Source organism: Rattus norvegicus, chromosome 15 (genome assembly GCF_021556685.1).
Source record: "Rattus norvegicus strain SHRSP/BbbUtx chromosome 15, alternate assembly SHRSP_T2T, whole genome shotgun sequence".
NCBI lineage: Eukaryota > Metazoa > Chordata > Mammalia > Rodentia > Muridae > Rattus > Rattus norvegicus.
The window spans coordinates 29,673,141-29,696,716 of record NC_141548.1 but is presented as its reverse complement, the minus strand read 5'-3'; the positions used below and the strand labels follow the sequence as shown (position 1 = coordinate 29,696,716).

The following is a 23,576-nucleotide window of genomic DNA, read 5'->3' as shown; positions in this document are numbered from 1 at the left end:
TTTCATTCAGTGGGGCAAATTTGTGCCAAAGGAAGAACACAAAGGACAGAATCCTCTTCAGACAGATCAGAGTGAGGTAGCCGCGATGAGTGAGAGCAGAGAAAAAATACTGGAAGCAGGAAGGGAGGACACACTCCAACTGGAAACTGCTTGCAAATAAGTCATGACTTTGAGTTAAGAAACCAGCCAGGAAGTCAGTCAGAATGTAAAATAGTAGCTTAAGGTTTCGAAATTTGGTGGTGACCCCTAAGCATACAACATAGAGACTGTGGATCGATCACATCAGTCAGTCCAACCTAACCATTCACCTTATCCATATCTGAAACATATTTAAGGCCACTTTATCATCACCTGGCAATGAAAAGTTATAGTTGAGAGGAATGTGAAAGGGAGACTCCTCCAAAATGCTTTACCTTTAGAGAACAATATGCAACTTTAGACCATTTGGACATACCCCCATGCTCTTCTCAGTCCTTGGAACTTATAGGTTGATGTCACTATGCAGGTGAGGGCAGACAAGACAAAACGAGGCCTGTCACTGGATGTGAAGGAGGGAAGGCAGGAACAGAGTTTTTAGAAGGGTCGGAGAGGATAAGAGAAGAAGCTTGAATGAGAAGAAGCTGAGAGAACATGGCGACAGAGGTTAAGATTCTTCTCTATGCATAGTTACAGGTTGTCATGACTATTTTTAAGGGATGGGTGTATATAAGATTTTGTGTTATCTAGATGGGCAAATTATATCTTATCAATTGGGTCAGAGTATTGTATGGTGTGTTCTTTCATGTGGTGACTTAATTGAGTTCAAGAGAATATGTGGTGGCGGGACACACTGGGCCGACCATGGAATTGGGATTTGCGTGCCTGGTATGGTGGCACCCTCCTAAGGGAGCTGTGAGTGCAGGTGGGGCAGCGTGACAGGGTGCCACACTACCATGGCTCTCAGACTGCCTGGATCAGAAGGAGGTCAGGAGAGAGGGTGAGAAGTGGTGCGTGCAAAATCAGTCATGAAGAGCATGCACCCTTTTTTAATTTTATTGCAATACGACTTGTTTGTGCAAAGGGGTCTGATTAATCTTTCTCCAAGCACAAGGACATATTCTGGATTGTTTACCCTAAACGTTCCCAAAGGAATTTTTTATTAAATTGCTATATTTCATTTATTATTGTATGACATTATTTTTATTAAATATTTTATTTGAAATTCTCACCTTCATATAAATGTGATTGGATATAATGCACCCCATACCCGCCCTTTATATTCCTGCCCTAGTCACCACTACTTTTTCTCCTAATTTCATTGGAATTTTCACCAGCTTACTATTAGTGAAGTGACAGTTTATTGCTAAGTTTATTTAGAGGAATGATAGTACTAAGCTCTCTCCTCGGGCCTGTGACTTACCAAGACATGGAGTTTTGTCCCAGTTAGTGTTACTAGGCAGGGATTCCATCTTGTGTATGGCTTAAATACAATCAGAAGCCATGTAATTACTCCCATAACATTTGGATCATGATTTCACTAGTGAACATATCTATGGAACTTGTGAGAGCATCACAACCTGTTCCCTTCCTCCAACTGCCATTTCAGGAAATGCATACAGAATTGTTAAGAATTTGGGGGATTGTTTTGACACTGCTCCTTTGGGAGCAGTGGGAGGTTTGCATTGAGTGAGCTTGCTTATAATTTTGGAGAGCCCAGTAAGTGATATTATTGGAAAGTTTTGGAAAAGAATGGCTAATAGTCCTACATTATGTAACAAAATTTGTCGCTACTTCAATACAAGAATTTAGGACTTTAAATCTTTCAGGGTATGTTTTTCATTATATGGATGGTGTTTTATTAGCTGATCCCTCTGAAAGAGTATTACTACTGCTCTTAAACAAAAGCTTTAAACTTTTTGGAGTAGTTGTTGCTCTAGAAAAGATTCAAAGTCATTATCTTTTTCAATATTTGGGACATCAGTTATTTCCTAAACAAATTGTGGCACAGAAAATTCAAGTAAAAAATAGTTTACTTACTTTAAATTATTTTCAAAAGCTGTTAGGAGATATTAATTGGCTAAGATCTCACTTTAAGCTTACCACAGGACTTAAGTTTCTATTTGATATTCTCAGGGGGGATGCAAATCCTAATCTCCATCAACAATTAACTGATGAGAGGTGAATAGCTTTGCAGAAAGTAGAGGAAGCTATTGGCCAACAACAGATACATTAAACAGCCTATGATCAATTGTTGGTTGTTTGTACCCACAGCAGTTCTTTGATAAAAGGGACCATTAATGTAGATTTATCTTTCTTCTTCTCCACATAGTTTTAACACCCTATTATGAAGCTGTTGCTCTGTTAATACAGAATTATAAGATAGAATCATGAAAGTATTTGGAATGAATGTCTTAAGAACCTGATAAATATGTATTTCTTATTCCAAACAGCAATTAAATTGGTTATTGTAGGAGACTGATATTTGGCCTATTGCATGTGCAAACTTTTTGGGCAAAATTAATAATCATCCAAAAGGCAAGTTGTTTCAGTCGGCCTTTATGCATGCTTTTGTACTTCCTGTAAATTTACACATGCAGCCCATAGAAAATGCACTTATTGTATTTATAGATGGCTCATCTAATGAGAAGGCAGCATATGTAATTGGATCACATGTTCATTCCCCCTCCACTTCAGAACAAAAAATTGGATTATGTGCTATAGCCACTGTTTTTGATATGTTGAAAAATCAAGTTTAATTTATATACTGATAGCCAAAACATAGCTAATGGTTTGCAATTGTTTGACATGTTTCCTTTTTTTAGATACTGCTAATTCTCAAATTTGGCAATTATTTATGCAAATACAACTCAATTTAAGAGACTGTACTGTTTCTAACATTATAGGATATTTAAGAGTTAATCCAGGATTTGTACCTAATCAATTATGGCAAATGGATGTTGTTCATATTTCTGATTTTAGAAAATTAAAATATGTACATGTGACTATTGACACTTTTCAGGCTTTCTAGTTGCAACTGCTGTAACTGGAGAAGCAACTAAAAATGTAATTAGTCATTGCCTCCGTTGTTTTTCTATGTTTGGTTTTCCAAATCAGATTAAAACAGATAATGAAAATGGTTATTGTAGTCAAGCATTTGAGATGTTTTATTGACAGTTTAATATTTCTCATATTATGGGATTCCTTATAATCCTCAAGGACAAAGTATTGTGAAACAGGTATTGTGGACTTTAAATCAATATCTTCATAAAATAAAAAGGGGGAGTTATATCCCTGTACACCACACAATTATTTAAATCATGCTCTTTTTGTTTTAAAATTTAAAATTTGGTTGCCAAGGAACTCTCTGAGTGTCTATGGCACCCTGCATATGGCATGTTTGTGTTTTTTCTGCAGGATACTGCAGGAGTGTGCTAGTTGCCAGAGTGACTGGTGAGACAGGCTGATGCTGGGACAGAGTATGATGTTGGCCTGTGAGCTTGCTGAGTGCCCTGACAATGGTGACTGGGAAGCTGTATTGGGTATATATTCCTGACTCACCTTTTCTTGTCTGTATCCCAGATTGGACAAGCTGCCTTGCCTTAAGCTTTCAGACCTTGTGGGACAGAGAACATGGAGACTGTGGAAACTGCCTTCAAAATATTAATCAAATAAGAGAAGTTATGACGACTCTTCTCCTTCCTGTAATATGACCATTTATTCTGACTCAGTCATAGACTGGACTAGAAATCAATCCAATTGGCAGGCTGATTCTGGACATTCTCAGAGACATTTGAGAATTGAAAGTTGCCTTGTATGAAGTTACATTTATAGTGGATTGAATGGGACAGGATCTGGATGACAAACACGTGTTAGTGAGTGTGTTATGGCTCCCAATCTCTTATTGATTGTTCATGTTAAAATTACTTTTGTTTCTTCCACAGTATTTAATGTAAGTTGTATTGATTGTACACTTTCTAATTTTGTTAATGTATTGAAATTGGCATGTCGGTTATAATTGACTATCAACTGGCTTTTGTTTTATTGCCTGTAGTACAGGGCCTTGCTATTCTGAACAAAGCTTGCAAATACTAGAAGTGAATCAGGCTTTAAGCAGAAGCAAGTGGGTAGTGGGCTTGATTATGGCTGGTATAGCAGCTTTAATTACATTAATAGCTGGCACCCCTGTTTCTGTAGTTGCTTTGATACAAGAAATTAAGACAGCTATTTTTGTTAATCATTTAGCAAAATTTTTTACTAATGTTACAAGTATTCAAGAGGATTTAGGAACATTTAGATAGGCCTTTGGAACAATAGATTGATGTTCTTTAAGATACCATTCACATTATTGGAGATGAGGATCAGAGTTTAAGAATAAGAGGCAATTTTGAGTGTCATGATAAATATCAATAAGTTTGTGTTAGTTCTAAAATTTACAGTGATAGTCACTATAATTGGGAAAAGGTTGAAAGACACTTGTAGAGTATTTGGCATAATTCTAAAACCTCTGGAAGTTTTAACTTTGCAAACCAAGATTATAAATTAAATTTAAAGAATGCTGCTCTGCTGAGCTTTGATGCCACAGATATTGCTGATAAAATTATTCGTGGCCTGAGTTCAGTATTCCTATCTTGGTCAAGCTTCAAGGATGGCATATATAACTTGATCATGCTAGCCCTTTTTGTCCTGTGAATAATATTATTCCTGCCCATTGTGACAAAACTTGCTTTTAACAACATCAATATGTTGTCTGCCAAAATACATGGCTTGAAACTAAAAGTGGATCCCCATACAGAGTTATTAATTTAACGGGCTGGCAAGCCAAGGACGGATAAGATTCTGCACAGAGACTTACCAACCTAAAACACAATAGCATTGCTTCTTATAATGCATATTCCAGGATAGGTAATGAAGGCATTCTTGTCAGAAAGACCTAAGACAGGCTCAGTCTTGTTTATGAAATAAATAAGGGGGAGATGTGGAGAGCCTTTTGGTGCTACTTGCTTCTAGATACTTAGCAGGAATTTGGCCAGGACAAAAGAAGCAAGCTCAAGGCAGGGAATCTGACTTTAGGTCAGGATTCAGGAACACACCTGATGTTGGGGTGCACTCTTCTTGCAGCCCCCCTCAGGCCACAGACATCTGCTTCCCTTCCTGGTTGTCTACAACGTAAGGCAAAATCACTACATTCAAAAGGAAGAGCATGCGCCAAACAGCGATGAACTGTCAGGGAGAAGTGTCCTTCATGTCTTTGATTTATACAAATTCACTCAAGGCTTCTAAGCAGCTCTTCCCAGATTCTACCTCTGGCCCCGAACAGTCAGGAAAGTATTAGTCTTGCTAATATAAGAGCCAGATTTTCTTTTTTAAAAATCCCACAAGGTACCAAGTAATTAGTCAAAGAACTCTCTCGGCGTTGGTGTAAGCAAACAATGTGGAGGAAAAAGAAAGCAAAGGTCCACTGTATCTCAGCCAGCAATTCCTACTCAGGGCATTGGGCTTGTTGAAATACAAAGAGTAACATTTACTCAACTGCCCAAGATGTTCTGTTCCTTGGTTTCAGGATGACAGCCCCTCAAACTTGAAGATAGTTTCTTACATCACAAGCACAAAAAGCCGTTATTTTCTTAGCAGGAACTCTGGTGTCTCTGTGGTCTACAGGAGGCCACTTGCCCTACCTCATGAGCAGTTCCAGGCCTGAACCTCATGTACCAGTCCGGCACCTTACTTTCTTTCACTGATAGCTGCAGTGCAAGCTCCTGAAGCTTCCCCTCAGGAATTCATTAGTTGAGGAGTCAGGAAGCAGAGCTGTCCTCCCTATTTTCCCTGTGGATCACAGCTTCTTCAGTTTGAAAACCGATTTGTGAAGGGGTCAGACTTGGCTACATATTCTGTGCTGCAGAAGCACTGCCAGAGCTCTGAGGAGAGTTCAGACGGGTGCAGGTACACTTTCAGGGTCCCATGTGGTACACATACCTGGACATGAGCCTTCTAATGCCTTCCCATCTCTCTCATCTTGCCGGGATTAGTCCATTCATTCTTTAAGAACTGATATGTTTCCACCTCCTGATCTCCTGAGGAGAGCACCAGTCATCCCTTTAGAAAGAGTCCTTGTGCATCTTTTCTCCCTCCACACTTATATAACATCCATTCCTCTTCTTCAAACGTCAGAGCAGTGTCCTGTGCTTCCCATTTCTCCAATCAGTACTTGGCATTCTTGAGTCCAAATACTTAGTATTAGGTATTTTAATACTGAATTAAGAAGCTTGATATTATCAGCATCAGTAGTCCAGTTTCTAAAATGTATATGCCCTTAGCTCATAAAATATGCCAGAATGTCTGAAAATGAGTAAATATGTAATATATAAATATCAGTGAGTATGACTGGTGGCCAAATCCGTAAGGTGTGAGGTTCAGCTTGTAGAAATATGTTTCAGAGCATAGCATGACCAGTTTCTTCCAAGAACCCGGATGTATCAGTGCCTCTCAGAATTAAGAAAAATAAAGATTCTTCTGTAAGGAGCCACTTCTCTAGGTCCCTAAAATTACACAGAGCAGGCAAAATTAGCTCCAAATTGTTTATGTCCCAGATTTTACACAATTACCAAACGAAAAAGGACTACAAAGATTCTACAAAATTCAACTTGGAGTATTATTGAAAAGGATAATGGGACAAACGGGTTTGCTCACAGTTATAACACAACAGACTGATAACGGTGTAATTGACTAAGTTTTTTTCCCTTGGTTTTCTATTTCTGTGTTATAAGTAATAGTATATAGGTTCTTTTCATTTTGTCAATTACTTTGGGAATTTGTTAATAAACATTCACTGTATAATATTATTGTTTAAAGAAACTACAAGGAGCCCTCTCTGGAAAGTATATATTGTGAATTTATTGGCATTTGTGTCCATTTGATTTCATGCTTTGCATGAAAACAATGGGCATGAGCACTATATCCCATACCTTTTTCATTTTTTATTTTTATTTTTGAGACAGGGCTTCTTTGTGTAGCCCTGGCTGTCCTTGAACTCACTCTGTAGACCAGATTGGCCTAGAACCCAAGAGATCCATTTGCCTCTGCCTCCTAAGTGCTGGGATTAAAGACGTGCACCACCACCACCCAGTTCATATCCCTGTTGCAAAGAAAGAAAATAGTGACAGTGTTAATGCAGATTCATTTGAGTTTGTCCTTCTGTATACAATAGCTTAAGTCATACTCATGCTATTCTGAAAACTTTACTAACAGAAACATCTATGATACAAGGATTTGCAGAATATTTTATCCCACTTAGTCCTCAGTTTGCTGAAAATTATAAAATGAAAGCTTCAAATCAAGGAAGATGTTCTATTGTAAGTTAGTCATCTAGGTAATTTGAAATAGTTATTCAAAAATGAGGGAATGTGTTATATCAGATTAAAAAGGTCTGCAACGGAGTCAAACAATCTGTAAAGTTAAGAATCATAATAGGAGAAATTATTTTCCAACTGTTCTCTGTCACAGGGTTAAATTGAAAACAATAACAAAAGAAGTTACACAATTAATAACAGACAGAAGATGCGAATAGAGAGGAGAAGAGTCAAACAGCCAAGGATGTGGAGTGCACAGTGTCGATAGCCGGTGGAGGAATGGAAAACAAAACCAGGGTTAGGCGCCAGGTCACTCATCCCATTAAAGACCAGGCTGAGGAGGGAGTATGGTGAACGGATTCAGGAATAGTGAAGGGAATATAAATAAATAGAGCCACTGTGGAAAGTCATGTGAAATGCTTCAGAAAATCAAAATCATAACTACTGTTTATCCCATGTCTGGAAGCCCACTCAGAAAACATAGTTTTACACACACACACACACACACACACACACACGTTTATGGTATAACACGGTTACACATGCACATGCACATGTATGTAGCTCTCTCCAGAGTAGATCACATGTAGAGTCAAGAAGATTATTTTCAGCCAAAAAGATGACCAAAACTTAATTACTTTCAGCAAAAAAAAATAGAAGTGAAATGAGACAGGTTGCCCAAAATAAACAAATGTCCCATATTCTTCTGCCTAGATGTTAAAAAAAAGGTCCCTGTGAAAACATCCTAATTGTTGCTGAAGACTGAGAAGTATTGTATGGGGTATGTGTAAGGGAGATGATGTATGATCAGTGCATACTGTACACATTTATGGAATCATCTCATTGAACATTATGTAAAACAAATGTGGTAATGAAATAAACATTAAAAGCAAAAAAAAATGTTATTCCTTTGTCTAAAAGAAAAACTCAACATCTCAAAAACACCAGTTTTTGAAAACTTCTCCACAGAAAGCCCAGTCTGTACAGACTCTGAGTAGTTTGGTTTCTGAGTTCTGATGTAAGTACTCAGCTCACCATTCTGGCATGAAGTCGGGTGCTCAGTGTCTACGTGAGTGGGCTCAGCTGCTGACCACTAAAGCTCCATTTATGAAGACAGATGGCCCACTCTTCTTTCTGACTTCTGCTCATAGCTTGATAACTCCTGCCACACCCTCAGCACTGAGCTGCACAGTTCCAGAGACATGAAGACTGCTCTGCCCAACGTTTAAGTTTCTTTAATTCAATGTTTACCATGACTCACTGTGGAGAAGGAAGGAATCAAGTTAGTTACTGAAAGGAAAGAAGGAAAGAGGAGGGTTGATGGTCCTCAGGCCTCTAGTACTGTGATGCTAAGCATTCACAGATGAGCAATGCAGATTATTGTCTATTTCACTCAAATGACAATTAACAAGTAGCCCAATATCAATTGCTTATTTATTCAAATTGTTGTCAAGGTCATATACAAACATGTAGATGAAGAAAATAAAAATTAACCACTTCGTAGCTTGTGATTCCCATTGACACAGACATTACTAGAACAGCACTTGCCACAGTGAGTGTCTGTGGTTTCTGGGGCTGGGCTCAGGCATTTGCAAGGTGACAGCCAGATGTTACAGGAAGTCTGTGTGTGCTCATTTACGTGATGGTGCTACAAATGGAACTGCTGGCATGTTAGCCCAGCCGATATCAGTGATCTGACCCTGGAACACTTTTCCTGTTCCTCGTACAGACAGCTACTAAATACTTGCAGAAGGAAAATGTGTTTGCTTAGAGAAGGACTGGATAGTCCTCCCTATGCAAGTCTGACACTCAGATCACCCTGAGTTTTCACTAGGGAAGGAAAGAAATGACCCTGGAAAGCTGTGCTCCAACCACCACTGTTGTGGTCACCCCCCAGCCCCCTACACACACACATGATTAAAACAAAATAAAAAATTAAAGGTCCTTGATGATCAAACAAAAATCATTAATAAAAATAGATCGTATCTTTTTTCTTTAAGAATCATAATTGACACCTGTTATTATGCCTTGTGACAAGCTAGTAAATGGCATGTGGCACCTTAGACTACACTGAGTGTGTAGGATCTCAAAGGCAGCTCCATTAGGGGGTGGGCTGCCTATCAGTCTGTTTGTAGGCACACTAATTTGGTGTTTTGTAAGCTTCTTGTATGTTTATGGGAATCTCTTTAGGTTAGGTTGTTGAAGATATTTTCTGGGCCTTTGAGCTAGGAATCTTCTCTTTCTTTTAATCCTATTAGTCTTAGGTGTGACCTTTTCATAGTGTCCTAGATTTCCTGGATGTTTTGTGCTAGAAGCTTTTTAGATTTAGCATTTTCTTTGACCAATGTGTCAATTTCTTCTATTGTATCTCCTGTGACTGAGATTCTCTTGTCCATTTCTAGTATTATGCTGGTGATGCTTGCATCTGGGTTTCCTTTTCTTCCCTAGGTTTCCATCTCCAGGACTCCCTCCATTTGTGTTTTCTCTATCGCTTCTATTTCCAAAGGACATGAACAGTTTAATTCATTTCCTTCACCTGCTTGATTTTATTTCCCTGTATTTCTTTAAGGAATTTATTTGTTTCCTCTTTAAAGGCTTCTATCATCTTCTTCATAAGATTAGGTTTAAGGCCATTTTCTTGTGTTTTAGGTGTGTTAGGTATCCAGGGCCTCTGTAGTAGGATAGCTGTGTTCTGGATGTGCAATATTTCCCAGGCTTTTATTGATTGTGTCCTTATGCTGGCCTTTAGCCATCTGGTTGTCCCTGGTTTTGGCAGGCCTTGTAGTCCCTGATAGTAACAGGTCTCTGGGACTGCACGTAGAACTTAAAGTCCCTAATGTCTTTGAGGTTACAGATAGAGCAGGTGTCTGGGGGGCAGTAAGCTTCCAGTGATGCAGGCAGAGTTGGTAGTCCCTGATAGCTTCAGGCCTCTGGTTGACCTGGGTAGCCACATCACCTCCAGGGATGCAGGCAGAGATGGTGGTCCCCAATAGCTGCAGACCTCCAGGAATGTGTGTAGAGATGTGAACAAGAAGTTGAAGCATATAGGGGATGGAGCAGACCTCAAGGCTGCTGGGTTTACAACAGGGGACCAGCAGGGAGGTGATTGGATCATGGGAGTTTCACCTGGTTGTCCCAGATGACAGCAGGCCTCCAGGGAGTCAGAGCTGTGACTCAGGGAATGAATTACAGAAAGGAGAAGTCAGAACGTGCTCTTTCTACTGCTGGGTTTGCTGGGAGGACTGGAGCCAGGCAGGGAATTAGGATAGGAATGTCACCTCCTAGTCCCAAGTGGCTCATATGTGTGTATCTTCTGCGTTTTCTTTCTTTTAAATTTTTATGTGATTGATTGTCTTCTAAAGATATATAGAGAACGTAGGTATAATATTTGTTGTATGGGGAGGTGGAGAGAATACAGAAGAATAGGAGGAGTTCAAATCATGATCAGAATAAGAATATAGTGTATATATTTTTTCAATTAAACTGAAAAATATTTCAGCCATACCAATATTGTGCTATGCATCGTCAGAATAATAAAATAGTATCCCTATAAGCCAAACCCTTATGTGCCTCCCAATTCCCATTGCATATGGAGGACAAAGAGAATAAGCAGAATCTCTCCCCTTTACATTCTGAACTCTAGCTCAGACCATGTGGAAGCCCAGTAAATTTAGATGCAGGCTGCAGGTGCCAGGGGATCACTGTGCGCTCGCTGCACAGAGGTAAACTGCAGAGTCACTGGGCTGAGAGTCTGTGATGTGCAGGGAAGCACGCAGGCTGGCTCTATTGAGGTGAGCTGTGAATCTGCCTTCTTTCTTGTTGCCATTGGAGAATATGGATATCAGCATTTTGGGGCCTTTCCCAGGATGCTGCTGGTACCACCAGAAGGACTGGGAAGCACTGTCGCTAAAAGTGCAGTTGAGAGAGGCTATGGCTCCCTCTGAGACACTGAGTGATTCTGGTCTCTGCTGCACCTTCTGCTGGCTGCTCACCCCTGTGAGGAAAAACAAAGGTCAGACAAACTGAACTGGATACATATGGACGTTAATACTCTAGAATAATTTTAAATAGGCCTCCCACCTGCTTTAGTTGCAGCATGAGAAAAACAGTATTTTTACCCTCCAGGCTAAAATGGGCAATATGATATACTGTATTTTTATCTTCCCATAGAAACGGCCAAACTCACCACTCAGTTGAAGCCAGAGGACCACTAGTGAAACTCATAGAGGAGGCATTACTGTTTTCACTGAAGATTCGCACTTTAAGCACAGCACACGGGGTGGCATTTGGGCAGTTCAAGTTCTTCTGCTTGGAGATGCACAAAAAAGAAAAACCCCAAACTGTTCATCCAATCAGAAAGTAGATTCTAGTTTTCACTGCTACATCAAAAGCCTTCCTCCTCTCTCTAAGCCACCCTCTAACACACACACACACACACACACACACACACACACACACACACACACACAGGACCATATGAGACAGTACCTCTGGGTCTTTGTGAAGATACTGCCCTCCTGTAGGTTCACCTTAGTGTCAGATAAATACTTAAGCCCAGATTCTTCTAATGTGAAATATTAAAATAGGTGGTGACTTAGTCAGGTGAGAAGACGTTCACTCATGTTTATCTATGTGTGTGCTTATGCATACGTTTTTCACCAAATGACAGCTTACTTTCTCAGTTAAAAAGTGTCTCCCTAGTCAGTTTTCCATAACATTTCTAAAGTTTTTACAATTAAATAATAGTTGATGTTCTTTATTCTTGGTGACAGCTCATACACTCCTACATTATCTCCTAATTATCAATTTTTAAAGAACATGTAACTAGAGAGCCAGCCAAAAAAGGATACCCCAAAGAAAGAAAGGGGCTCACAAGAAGAGAAACAGAAGCCCCAGACTGAGGAGAAAGAAGAAAATAGGCAGCTGTCCCAGCTCCTGAGGAAGAGATGGGTGAGGGTGAGCAGGCATTGGCTGCTGAGCCCAAGGCCAAGGCCCCTTTTGCTCACCTGCCCAAGAGTACCTTTGTGGTGGATGAGTTTAAGCATAAGTACTCCAATGAGGACACCCTCTCTACCATATTTTTGGGAGCACTTTGATAAAGATGGCTGCTCCCTGTGGTGAGCTGAGTACTGCTTCCCTGAAGAGCTCATTCAGACCTTCATGAGTTGCACCCTCATCACTGGAATGTTCCAGTGATTGGACAAACTGAGGAAGAATGCCTTTGCTAGTATTATCCTGTTTGGAACCAACGACAGCAGCTCCATTTCTGGCATTTGGGTCTTCTGAGGCCAAGAGCTTGCCTTTCCCCTGAGTCCAGATTGGCAGGTGGATTATGAGTCATATACATGGCGGCAACTGGATCCTGGTAGCGAGGAGACTCAGTCCCTGGTTCAAGAGTACTTTTCCTGGGAGGGGGCCTTCCAGCATGTGGGCAAAGTGGTCAATCAAGGCGAGATCTTCAAGTGAACATGTGTTGCCAGTCGCCTAGCTGCCTGCACCTACCCTTCAAGGGAGATGGGGGTCATTAAAGGAAACAGAACATTGAAAAAAAAAAACAAAGAACATGTAACTAGATAGGCTATAGGACTTAGAGAGAACCTAGTATTATTATTAAGTGGACTTAGCCTTAGAAAGCCGCTTAATGGCATGTTGTGATATCCACAAACCAGTACGCCACAGAACCCTCTCTAGAGAAGCTTCTTCTTACAGTAGGGGGCAATTAATATAGAGACCCCCCACTGGTCAATGTGCAGAGAAGAAAAGGCTTCGGAGTGCTCAGTCCTAAGTAGGACATCTATACCCTACCGCTCCCATAAGGACTCAAGATTCCTCACAGGAAAAGGAATGGAAGAGCTGTAAGAGCCAGAGGTAATGGACGACTTCACGGAAACAAAACAAACCAGGTGCATGTGAACTCGCAGCAGATGTGACAGCATGCATATGACCTGTGCCAAGCTCAGCGCTGACAAAATTCTTGTACGGAAGATGGGAGGGAGCAAAAATCGCGATTCTTACCAGAAACTAGCATTTGATAGCTGCTGGGAGGAGGGGAGTTAGTTTCTTTATAAAGGTGTGGTTCCTGGTATATGGGCCACACAGCAGGGCAGATTCTACAATTAATAGTAGTTCCCAACATATGAGAGAGAGAGAGAGAGAGACAGAGAGAGACAGAGACAGAGACAGAGACAGAGACACAGAGAGAGACAGACACAGAGAGACAGACACAGAGAGACAGAGAGACAGAGAGACAGAGACACACAGAGAGTGAGAGCGACAGAGAGACACAGAGAGAGAGCTAGAGACAGAGAGACACAGAGAGAGAGACAGAGAGAGAGACAGAGACAGAGAGACAGAGACAGACACAGAGAGACAGAGACAAACACAGACAGAGACAGAGAGACACTGAGAGAGACACAGAGAGAGACAGAGACAGAGATACAGAGAGAGACAGGGACAGAGAGAGAGACAGAGAGACATAGACAGAGAGACAGACAAACACATACAGAGACAGAGAGAGACAGAGTGAGAGACAGAGAGAGACAGAGAAAGACAGAGAGACAGAGAGACAGAGAGACAGAGAGAGGAGTTGGGCAGGTAGGGAAGTGAAGTGGATTTGGAAGGAGTTGGGGAAGAATGAATATGATTAAGCTATGGATAAAGTTGTATGAAACTCTCAAAGAATTAATTAACCATTTTATTTAAATTAGTTTTAGTATAAACTCAAAAATCAATGAAAAATATCAGATATCCCTTTCTTCAGGTCCATGTATCCTTTGGGAAGCTTCTACAGTGGTAGGTTTCCATGGAACTTTTTCAGTCTTTGGTGTTAATTTCCCTCCCAGCAACCACTTCTCTATCCAATCTCCCTCTTTCCCCATTTAATCATTAATCCATTCTGTTTTATAGTTCCTTTTTAAACATCTTATGTTGATGCTTCTCTCAACCTTTCCTTGAAACCACTCCTTCCCCCCTGCCAGCCCACCACGGCCCCTTTGTAATTTTAGGTCCTTTATGGATATTCCAAATGGAACACACATATCTAAATTCAAAGCTAACATGTACAGATAAGAGCAAACATTTTGTGCTATAACTTTCTCCCTCAGGACTCTTTCCATGTATCCCAGAGAGTATGGGTTTGCATTCATCGCGTTTTAGGACGTGATTCATTGCTTTAATCTCTTCTGTCCTTTAACTTTTCCCAGGAGTCAGCTGCTATTATCATGTCTTTCCTTTTGTTTGTGATTTGTGGCTTCTCTCTTGCAGATTTCAAGAACCACTTTTGTTTTCTATATTTCGTTTTGTTCCCTGTAATACATGGGAAGTTTCTTTTCCAGTGTTATCCATTTGGTGTTCTTTGTACCTCTTAGACCCAGATGGGCATTTCTTTCCTTGACTTTGTAACACTTTGCTCTGTGATTCCCTTAAGTTAGGTTCTAGACCCTTGAACTTGAGTTCTTTTACTTCTGTGCTCATAATTCACAGATTTGATCATTTCAGTGTCCCAAAGTTGGTGAATAGCTGTTCAAAGGATTTTACATTCATCGTTTTCCTTGATTGAATGACGTCTCCTTTGTCTTTCAGCCTTGATAGTCTCTCTTCTGTGTGATCCACTATGCTGGTGGGGCTTTCCACTAATTTTTTTTCTTGGAAGAAAAAAAAAGTGTCTCCATTTTCTTTAAAGGCTTGATAAGATTTTGAGCTTTTGCTGATAATTGACTTTTGTATTAAAATATTAAAATAATTAAACATTTTAAATCTTACCTATGAATACATCCTCTGAATTTTTATTCAGTTTATTTAGTTTTTCACCTCTAGCTTCAGTTCAGCTTTTTAAAAAATATATTTGTAATTGAAATAAAATTACCCACTTCACCCTCCTTCACATCTTCTAAGCTTCTCAGAGTTACCATCTCTCGAACCCTCCTGTCCTCAACTCTCAAATTGATAGCACTTTCTCTCATTATTATTGTTACAAGCATGTAGTGTGTGCGTGTGTGTGTATGTGTGTGTGAGTGTGTGTATATGTGTGTGTGTGAGTGTGTGTGTATATGCGCACAAATATACACAAATAAAACCTACTGAGTCCATTTTGCTTTTCGTATGGCTTGAGGAATGACTGACTGCTCAATCAGTTAATCAATAAAAGTCTCATCCCTGGGAGTGACTAATTCTACTCTTCCAGTTTTTATTAAAACAGGGGTGTGTGGGGAGGGTGGTGTGGGGGTGTGTGTGTGTGCGCACGCGCAATGATAACATATACATGAGACCACAGTTTTGAGGGAGCAAGGGGACGCTCATGGGAGGGGTTGGGGGACCGAGAGGAAGCAGGAGTGGTGTCATTATATTTACTTTAAAAAAAGAAAATGAATGACTTGGCTCAGCTGCCCCTGAGGTGCTCAGTCCTTCAGAAGAATCTAAGGCCTTGTTGAGATGAAGCCTTCACTTCATCCTGGGACTTCTGCCGCCATACTTTCCAAAGACAATACGCAGAAGCCCCCTTTCCTGGCAAACCCTGTTGCCTGCAAATACAAAATACAACTAGTTTTACCAGAGCTGTGGAAAGAAAATTTGGAGGACAGACTTCATCTACTGTGAAGAGCAGAGAGACCACTTCCTTATTCACAGAGCTTTACTGTGAGGCTCCTTTCCCTCTGCACGAGGTATTTTTGCATCGGATTTTGGTTTAGTCCCAGTCAAGACCAGGGTGAAAGTGTCTACTTCTTGTTCTTTCTCTTGAGGCGATTCGTGTAATTTTTGTGCCAACCAGAGAAACCGAGAGGCACACAGCACAAAGAGGAACCAGATCAATCCCAGAGGCTCAGCGGTTAGGCCTCTGCTTCTCAGAGTTTGTGCTCAGCTCCCTCTGTGGTTTCTGCCACTGTGTCATTCAGAGCACAGTAGTACACGGCCGAGTCCGACGCTTGCACTGAGGCTTTCTGCAAGTGGAAGGACGTGGTTTCTTTATCATACGTAGCTTCGAAACCTCTGTTGCTTCCCTTCTCGTTGGCCCTTAAGACTCTAAAGAGGAGCTGTAGACCTTCTCCGGGATACTGCACATACCAGAACAGAGCCGGGTCCCCTGCGGCTGAATAGTTGCAGTGTATAGTAAGAATGTCCTTTTCTGAGAGGACGACTTGACCTTGCGTCTGAGTTACTGAGTCTCCATGGGCCCTTGCTAGGGAAGAAAATGGAAATCAGCTATGAATGTCATTAAAGACAAAGCTCTGGGATGAAGTTAGGGCTCGAGATTTTTCTGATATAAAAAGGTGACGGTTTCAAGTCACGTTACTTACTGAGGATGAGGAGCATCACAGCCAGGAGGCCCTGAGAAGAGTCCATCTTTAGAGACACCTCGACAATGTTCATGGTCCTTAGATGTTGAAAACACAGAGAGAAGCGATTAGTCTAAACTTAAATTCATACAGGAAATGCTGTAGTGTTGGGATGCTCTGCCCTCTGGTGGCCAGAGAGTAAAGCAAGTTAAATGGAGCAATATTTGCTAAAAGACACAAAGAACTCTTTGAGAGTTGAGAGATCTCCTGTACTTCAAAGGTCATGTTTTCTCTCTTCTAAGAGAATGGCAATTTTACGGAATTTTTAATTTAAGTTATCCAGGAGAGAAACCACACTCCATAAAAAATACTCAATATTTCTAAATTTCAGGAAAATGGAAGAAGCACAAGTTATTGAATCCCACGGAGTGGCCTGAATTTTTGGAAAAGGTTCCCCTCTCCCTTGAAACATTTCCTCCTAACATGAACAAGCCGGTTTACGTGAGCTATGTCTGCAGAACAGACTTGACTTTCTGCCTTCATCTGCACTGGGCTTCTCTCGGTGTTTACATTAAGTTCCTAATATATATTTAAAATATAAATCTCTTTCCTTGCTTCTACTAAGATAATTCTGAGATGAAATGTAATAACAATAGACATTCTTCTAGTTTCCTGTTACCGTGTTCATAACTATTTGCATAAAATTGTTTAGACGCCATGTGTGGTCATTGTTTTAATTCTTTTATGGGTCATTTTGTGTCCTAAAACAGAACCAAATAACAAAATCTACAGCCACTTTTTTTATGCACCGTTTACATTTTTTCTTCTATAAGAAAAACCTACATCCTGAGATATGCCAGTAGCTTAAGATAATTACAACCTCTCTGTTTCAATAGAGAAAAACACTTGAGAAGCAAGCCATGCTTCTATCCCATGGCATTATCAGCTGTAGGAGAAACGGAGCATCTGTAATGGACTTTCCTCTCTAGGATAAGAGTACACAGCCATGTGGGGGAAAAGGAAATAAAAGATGCAGTTTGAGGTACCATCCTGATCTTTCTAGTTCAGATTTTATTTTGTTGTTTTATTACTATTTTTGAGATTATTATTTAATCACAATATCTTCCCTTTCATTCTTCAAAACTCTCCCATGCACCCCTTCCAAACTATCCTTCAAATCCATGATCTCATTTTCTACTATTTGTTGCTGCATGCATATGAGGATATATACATACATACATACATACATACATATATAAACACACACGTACACACACAATATACATATACATATGTATATATGTATATATGTATATATGTATATATGTATATATGTATATATGTATATATGTATATATGTATATATGTATATATGTATATATGTATATATGTATATATGTATATATGTATATATGTATATATGTATATATGTATATATGTATATATGTATATATGTATATATGTATATATGTATATATGTATATATGTATATATGTATATATGTATATATGTATATATGTATATATGTATATATGTATATATGTATATATGTATATATATATGGAACACACATTCCTAAATGTGTATGAATGTTTTTAGGGTGGCTCTGGACAACCAAGTAGTGAGCTGCTCCCTGTGTAAAACCCAGGTCCTCTAATCCCCAGTTTTTCTCAGTTACCTATTGTAGACATCGTGTTTTTGGGCAATATATATATATATATTATATATTCTGATATTAGAGGAGACATGATGCTTCAGCAAACTCCTCAACCTCTGGATTTTACAATCATTCTGCCTCCTCTTCTGCAATGTTCCTGGGTATTCTGTAGATGTATCCACTGGAACTGGGCTCCACAGCTCTTCATTTTGATTGGCAGTGGTATTCTTCAGTGGTCTTTATTGCAAAAAGACGTTTCCTTGATAGGGGTTAAGGACTTAAGGAAATTTTAACATACTTAGTTATCAGGGAAATGCAAATCAAAATGACTCTGAGAATGTGTCTTACACCTGTCAGAATCAAAAACTCAAGTGATAGCACACGCTGGCCTGCTGGGAGAATCCTGAGAAAGAGGAAACTCCTCCATTGCTGGTGGGAGTGCAAACTAGTAAACCACTTCAGAAATAAATTTGATAGTTTCTCAGAAAATTGAGGATAGCTTTACCTGAAGACCCAGCTATACCATCCTTGGTCATCTACCCAGAAGATGCTCCACCATAGCCAAGGACATTTGCTCAACTATGTTCATAACAGTTTTATTGATAACAGCCAGAAATTGGAAACCATTTAGATTTCCCTCATCCAAAGAATGGATAAAGAAATTATGTTACATTTTCACCGTGGATTATTACTCAGCTATTAAAAACAAAGGCATTGTACAATTTACAGGCAAATGGATGGTTCTAGAAAATATCATCCTGAGTGAGATAACCAAAACCCAGAAAACACTCATGGTAGTACTCACTTCTATAGATATTAGCCATAAATTACAGGATACCCAAGATAGCCCACACACCCAAAGCAGCTAAATAACAAGGAGAGTCCAAGGTGGATGCCAGAATCTCACACAGAAGGGAAATACAATAGAGGTGGGGCAGTGGATGGATAGAGGGGACTGGGTGGGAGATGTGTTGGGGAGATGGAGTGAGAGGGCTGGGAGGAGAAGGGAAATCAGTGTAATGGGAGAGGCTATTTCTGGGATGAGTCAGAGATGAACAGTGGGATGGAGAGGCTCCTGGGAGTCTATGGGGGTGACCTTAGCTGAGACTCCCAGCAGCAGAGGATATAGACCCTGATGTGGCCACCTCATGTAATCAGATTACTTGTATCCTGATAGTCCCCTCTACCCTCCTTCATTTTCTTCTGTGCTCACATCCCTCCCCCTCCCTAAAGAGCCCTTGTTTTTCCCATTTCTTCGATCACATAATTTGTCTCCCGCTGTTGTTCTGTTACCTCGTAACTTGGAAATGGTCCTATTTACTTCCCTGGTTTCTGTAGTTACCCCATGGACTCAGCACTGAAGATTTGGAGATGGAGCATAAAATAAGAGAGGATGTGATGTCTGCCTCTCTGGGTCTAGATTACCTCACCCACTATGGTCTTTTCTAGATCAATCTGTTTACCTGCAGAGTTTCTGACTTCATTTTTCTTTACAGAGGAAAAGCACCCCATAGTATTTCTGCAGCACATGGTCATCCTCCGTTCATCAGCCATACCATGTTTACATTGTTTTCTCTCTCTACCTATGGTGAATCAAGTTACAGTGAGCGCGACAGAGCAAGTGTCTGTGAAGTAGTGTGTCCAGTCCTATGGGCATATGCTGAGGTGTAGTATGGCTGGCTGGGTCAAATGAGGTGTTAATTTTTAGCGTTTGATAAGTATCCACACTACTTTTAATGATGGCTACATCAATTTGCAATCGTATCCATAGTGAACAAGGTTTGCGTTTTTTCTGTACCCTCTCCAGCGTTTGTTTTCAATTATTTCATGGATATTTGTGGAAATCTCAAAGTTGCTCTGTTTTCATTTCTCTAATTTCTAGGAACGATTCACATTTTTGTGTGTGGATATTTTAGTCTTTTTTGGTTTGTTTGTTTTGAGACTTCCCTATTCCCTTCCCAGGTCGAGTTTTGAATGTGTCTTTTTTGTTTTGTTTTGTTTCATAAACTCCCACTTTCTTTTTTCTTTTTTTTTTCTTTTCTTTTCTTTTTTTTGGGGCTGGGGATTGAACCCAGGACCTTGCGCTTCCTAGGCAAGCGCTCTACCACTGAGCTAAATCCCCAACCCCATAAACTCCCACTTTCAATTGTTGGCTTTAGTTCTTGGACCCATGGAGTCTTAGCAGAAGGTCCTTTCCCCTACATCATGTTGGGCACTGCCTATGTTTTCATCTAGCAGTTTCAATGTTTTGTGTTTTACATTCAGACCTTTGGTTTTACATTTGTAACTATTTTTTGTGCCAGGTGATAGATAATAGGTCTATTTTCATCCTTCTGTATATGAACGTCCAGTTTTACCTGCACTATTTGTTGAATATGCTTTTTTCCCTCCAGCAAATGTTTTGTGGCATCTTTATCAAATGTTAAGTGGTTAAAGTTACATACATATTCCCATGTAGGCCTTCAATTTTGTTCCATTAGTCTACTCTAATCTGTTTTTATGACAGTACCATATTGTGTTTATTACTATGGCTCTGTAACATAACTTGATTTGAAATTACAATTTTTTACCAGCATTGTTCTTTTTGCTCATGATTGCTTTATATAACCAATTGTTTTGTGATTTTTATATGAATCTGAGGGTAGATTTTTACTTTTCTGTGAAGAATAAGGTGGGAATAATGATTGGAATTGTCCGGAATCTCTAAATAGTTTTTGGTATAATAGTCGCTATTACAATGTTAATTTTACCAATCCATGAGTGTGTGGTATTTCGACTTTCTAATGATTTTTTTCTATTTTCTTTTCAGAGGCTTAAAGTTTCCTTTGTGGAGTTCCTTCACTTCCACAGTTAAGTTTATTCATAGATACATTATTTCTTTGAAGTTACTGAGAATGAAAATGTGTCCATGAACTCCTTCTCTGTATGTTTCTCAGTGGGGTATAGAAATCTGATTTTCACAAATTGATTTTGAATACTGCCATATTGTTGAATTATGTTTTTGAAGAGGAAAGGGTTTATTTGGCGTACATTTACATGTCACTGTTCTTCATCAAAGGAAGTCAGGACAGTAGCTCAAGCAGGACAAAACCCTGGAGGCAGATTGTGAGAGTGCTACTCCACATGCTCACCCATTCCCTCCTCACTGCTCTAGCATCCTCTTACACTGAGGTATCAAGCCTCCACAGGACTAAGGGCCTCCCCTGACATTGATGGCAGATAAGGCAATCCCTTCTACATATGTAGTTGGAGCCATGTGTCCCCTCCATGTGTACTCTTTGGTTGGTGGTTTAGTCTGTGGGAGCTCTGGCGGGGGAGGGGTCGTCTGGTTAATTGATTTTGTTGTTCTTCCAAACCCCTTCAGCTCCTTCAGTCCTTCCCTTAACTCCCTAATTGGGGTTCCAGAGCTCACTCAGTCAGATGGTTGGCTGTGAGTATTTGCATTTGTATTGACCAGGTGCTGGCAGAGCTTCTCAGGGGATGACTATTCCAGACTCCTTTCAGCAAGCACTTCTTGGCATCAGCCATAAGGTATGGGTTTGGTGTCTGCAGGTGGGATGGATCCCTAGGTGGGGCAGTCTTTGGATGGCCTTTCCTTCGGTCTATGCTCCATTTTATTTGTCCCTGTATTTCCTTTAGATAGGAACAATTGTGGCTTAAAATTTTTGAGATGGGTGGGTGGTCCCATCCCTCAACTGGGGGCTGTGCCTGTCTACTGGAGGTGGTCTCTACAGGTTCTATCTCCCCTTTGTTGGGTATTTTGGCTAAAGTCATCCCTGTTGAGTCCTGGGAACCTCTCGCTTCCCTGGAGTCTGGGACTTTCTAGTTCCAGCTCCCCATCCCCAATTGCTACATATTTCTGTTCTGTTTCCTGACCTTTGTACTGTTCTCCTGTCTCCTCCCACAGCTGATCCTGCTCCTCCCCCACCTCTCTCTCTCCCAGGCCCTTTCCTCCCTCTAACTCCTACGATTATTTTTTCCCCTTTCTAAGTAGGATTGAAGCATCCACACTTTGGTCTTCTTTCTTCTTAAACTTCATATGATCTTTGAGTTGTATCATGGATATTCTAAGCTTTTGGGCTAATATCCACTTATCAGTGAGTGCCTACCATGTGTGTTCTGTTGTGACTGGGTTACTTCACTCAGAATGATATTTTCTAGTTCCATCCATTTGCCTATGAATTTCATGAAGTCATTGTTTTTAATAGCTGTTGAATTTTTAAATAACTTCTACAAGTTTTCTGATAAAAAACTCTATAGGATCTATAGGATCTCTATAGTATCCTATCATTTGCAAATAGGGATAGTTTGACTTCTTCCTTTTCTATTTGCATCCTTAATTTCCTTCTCTTGGTTTATTGCGTCAACTAGTGCTTCAAGCACACTGCTGACAAGGAACAGGGCTAGTGAACATCCCTATTTCATTTCTGACTTTGGCAGGATTGGTTCAAGCTTTTCTTTATTTAGCACAGTGGTTCTCAACCTTCCTACTGTGTCAACTCATTAATACAGATTCTCATATTGTGACAACCCACCAATCATTAAATCATAAAATTATTTCATTGCTACTCATAAGTATAATTTTGCTACTGTCATGTATCATAATGTAAATATCTGTATTTTCTGATGATTTTAGGTGACTCCTGTGGAAAGGTCATTTGATTCCAAAGGGTCAGCACTCCCTAAGTTGAGATTTAGGATGAAGCTCTGGGCTTCTCCTGTGTAGCTTTTATGTTGGGGTATGTTTCTCCTAGCCCTATATTCTCTAGGACTTTATCAAAAAGGCATTTTTGATTTTGTTAAAGGTCTTTTCGGAATCTTCTGTGATGATGATGTGACTTTTGTTTTTAAGTCCATTTATGTGCTTTATTACATTAATTGTCTTGTGCATTTTGAACCAATTCTGCATTTCAGGGATAAAGCAGTTGTGGTTGTGGTATATAATCTTTTTGATGTATGTCTGTATTCTCCTCACAAGTATTTTATTGTGTATTTTAGAGTCTATGTTCACCAGGGATATTGTCTGGTAGTTTTATTTATTGTTGTTGTATTTGCCTGGTTGGGGAATAATGACAGTGGCTTCAGAGGACTTTGGGAATGCCCCTCTTTCTATTTTCTTTAATTGTTTAAACAAGACTGTCTGTAGATTTTCTTTGAATATCTGGTGGAATTCTGCTATCAATATATCTGGTCCAGGAATTGTTTTTTAGGTTGGAGCCTTTTTATTTCTACTCAAATTTCTCATTTGCTATGGGTCTGTTTAGGTTGTTGGTTTCTTCTTGGTTAATTTTGATGACTTGGCTGAATCTAGAAATTCATGCA

The 23,576-nt window shown here is 39.9% G+C and overlaps 2 gene segments (V, D, J or C); both read right to left on the bottom strand.

Moving 5' to 3' along the window:
- LOC148000932 (T cell receptor alpha variable 22-like) overlaps nt 1–23,576 on the bottom strand; it is a 322,393-nt gene that overhangs the window by 223,670 nt on the left and 75,147 nt on the right.
- On the bottom strand, nt 14,001–16,835 carry LOC134482191 (T cell receptor alpha variable 9-2-like). The segment is given in 2 exon segments: nt 14,001–16,500; nt 16,619–16,835. Coding segments are annotated over 2 exon segments (408 nt in total).